The sequence below is a fragment of the Amblyomma mixtum genome, chromosome 3, assembly GCF_055824585.1.
Source record: "Amblyomma mixtum isolate Tamu chromosome 3, ASM5582458v1, whole genome shotgun sequence".
NCBI lineage: Eukaryota > Metazoa > Arthropoda > Arachnida > Ixodida > Ixodidae > Amblyomma > Amblyomma mixtum.
Window position 1 is genome coordinate 38,088,905 of NC_143014.1, and position 2,592 is coordinate 38,091,496.

Below are 2,592 nucleotides of genomic sequence, written 5' to 3' on the forward strand. Positions count from 1 at the left end.
AGATCGCTTTGAGAAACAGCTTACTGAGGCCTCTGCAGCAAAGTAATATTTACGTAAAGTAGTTTTTTATCGGCCTTTAACCATAACCCGCACAATGAGAAAAAGCTTCCACATGACAACTGTGCCACTTCAACGTCCCAAGACGCGCCTGAAAGAATAAAATCAATTTTTTCTGAAGTCCTCTCCTCGATGAGACTTTGTGTGCACATTAGGGCAGAGAAGGGAGCGAGCAGCTGGTTACGTGACAACTTTCTTTAAGGCCAATAAATGAAGCCACGTAAATCGTAAGTAGACGGAAACAGCACCACTAGGTGTTTTTCGAGGCGATCTAAAATTTTCTCATTGACACCTTTTTCCTGAAGTCAATAATTAAAAAGCTAGCGAATTAAACTTGACTAATTAATTAACTTTGAAGAGCAAAAAAAATACTCAAGACTAGGCCACGCGACTATGAACAAACCTCAGTTGGTTTCACTGCACTATAGACACTTCGCCTTTTTTAAAAGTTTGGTTACATTTAGCTGGGACACCCGGTATAAAGACAGGTAGCACGTGCAGACACACAGGCCTGCGCATAAACCGCAAACACGAATCCGAATGAAGCGTACTAGAGGTCTCGACCGCACGTTTCTGGATAGCGTCATAGGAAATGGTTGTGGCGGCGAAAATTTGTAAAAGATTTTTATAAAACCTCTTGAACAGCGCTTTGTTGAATTTCAGTAAAACGACGAGTTGAGCGAGTTGGTACATCTTGAGAAAAAAACAGCGCAGGAACAGGGACACAAGAAAAGAAGACGGCGGGACAGGCGCTGACTTTGTTGAATTCAAGCGAAATACACAACCACGTACTGAAGAACATTGTGACTACCACAGGCAGTGTCGGAACACAGCTGTGTAGCAGCTGTATATAGGCAAGAAACGATTCCTTGTCACCCTCTGTATCATGTAGTTATTGATGGGAAATCGACCGTACTAATGTTAGCATGCGCAGTGGCGTCGTGAGCGCCACTGCAAGGGCTATAGTCCAACGCGCCGGTTCCGCAGAGTCCGTCACGCTGGCGAGGTCCTCTTGGCGAGGTAGTGTCACTGCGGCCAGCCAGGATCGCGGTAGCTTTCTCTGCGCAGAGAAAAGGCAGGGAGCAGGAGTGCGCGTGAGGGTAGGGGTAAAGCTAAAAAGAAGCACCAGAGGAGAAACGAGGCAGGAAAGGCGAAATCAATAGGCAAGCAGAAAACACGAGCTCACCGGTTGAAGCATTGTGGCTTCACGAAGGATGTGCCTCCAGAGCTGAACGAGGAGGGCGCTGTCTGGCTCTGGAACACGTATCCGCCACTCTTCTCGATCCGCCTCGACTCTGCAGCGGCCTTCCTCTGGCCGGCCAGTACGCAGACCTCCTGTGGGGACCTCTGCTGCTCGATGGACTGCGGGCACGGCGCCACCTCGCCAAACCAAATAGGGTCAGTGTTCTGGATGCCTCGCACAACCTCCTTGGAGACCTGGTACTCGTCGACAGTGCACTGCTCTTCGTCAAAGGGCGTCGTGGCCGACTCCATGCCTTCCTCTGACTCGTCCCCCTCTTCGGGGTCATACTGTATGGAGGCCGAGGATGCGGGAAACGGCGCGCACCAACATTCTCGTCGGGCACTGCTGGCCCTGGTCGTTAGTCCCATCCTGGTACGAATCGAACACCTCCAGGAGCACGGCCTTCGTCTTCTGTGGCGCGCCTTCGAAGGTCGTCGTCGTCTACTGCCAGCCTCTGGCTCTGGCGCCTCGAGGCGCTCGTCTGCGCGAATAAGGTTAGGTGTCTGCTGTCGGCCTGGCCGAACGACTACTTGAGTTCGTCAGACTCTGTGACCTCAGTTAAGCAGTCATCGTACTGTTCCCTTGGATGAAACGATATCAGCGTGTTTTTAACCAGGCTCGGTAATAATAAGTTCAATTTCTGAACATATTATTACCACAAGTTCGGCCAACCATAAGATACTTTTGAGTTTCCTGGTTAGACCTCACTGCAAAATTTTAATTACCTTTGCTGGCCAACGCTTGTATTGCGCACCTTGGCTCTCATTTTAATGTCTTGTTATTCGCGCCTTCCTTGTTTAGTGAAGCATGTAATGAGAGTACCGTGAAAATGAAAAGAGCTTGCTTCATATTGATGCATTTACGTGCGATGATGATGATACTACTACTACTACTAATAATAAACGCCTATATCTTCCAGAAAATATGTTTACGTATTTAAGACAGGTCTGCCCAAGCCATAAAGGCTTGTAGGGCAGTACCCGGCAGTCGGTGAAAGACGAAGATATTGTGATGCAGGCGGCACAAAAGAAGCAAACAAAACTAACCATAATAAAAAAATAAGAATAAAGAAACAGTTTAAGTTACCGAGATAAAGAGTTATTAGTTTTCAAACAAGTGACAAAAATTTACTAGGGTACGGAAAATCATCCACAAGTACACCAAGAACGTGCTGCTGGAGGAGAGACAGAACTAACCAAAGGGAAGACCATGGAGGTTGGGCTGCTAAGGCAGAAGCGTAGGGCATACGAAAACGAGAGCTTGCGGTTCGTGCAATCAAAGCAGCATCCGAT

General features: G+C 48.0%; 1 protein-coding gene across 1 annotated transcript; it reads right to left on the reverse strand.

Moving 5' to 3' along the window:
• Positions 1-1,239: 1,239 nt before the first annotated feature.
• On the reverse strand, positions 1,240-1,668 carry LOC149349722 (importin-7-like). Its single transcript, XM_089575474.1, has one exon. The coding sequence runs from the start codon at positions 1,666-1,668 to the stop codon at positions 1,240-1,242; it is 429 nt and encodes a 142-aa protein (XP_089431600.1).
• Between the last annotated feature and the right edge of the window lie 924 nt (positions 1,669-2,592).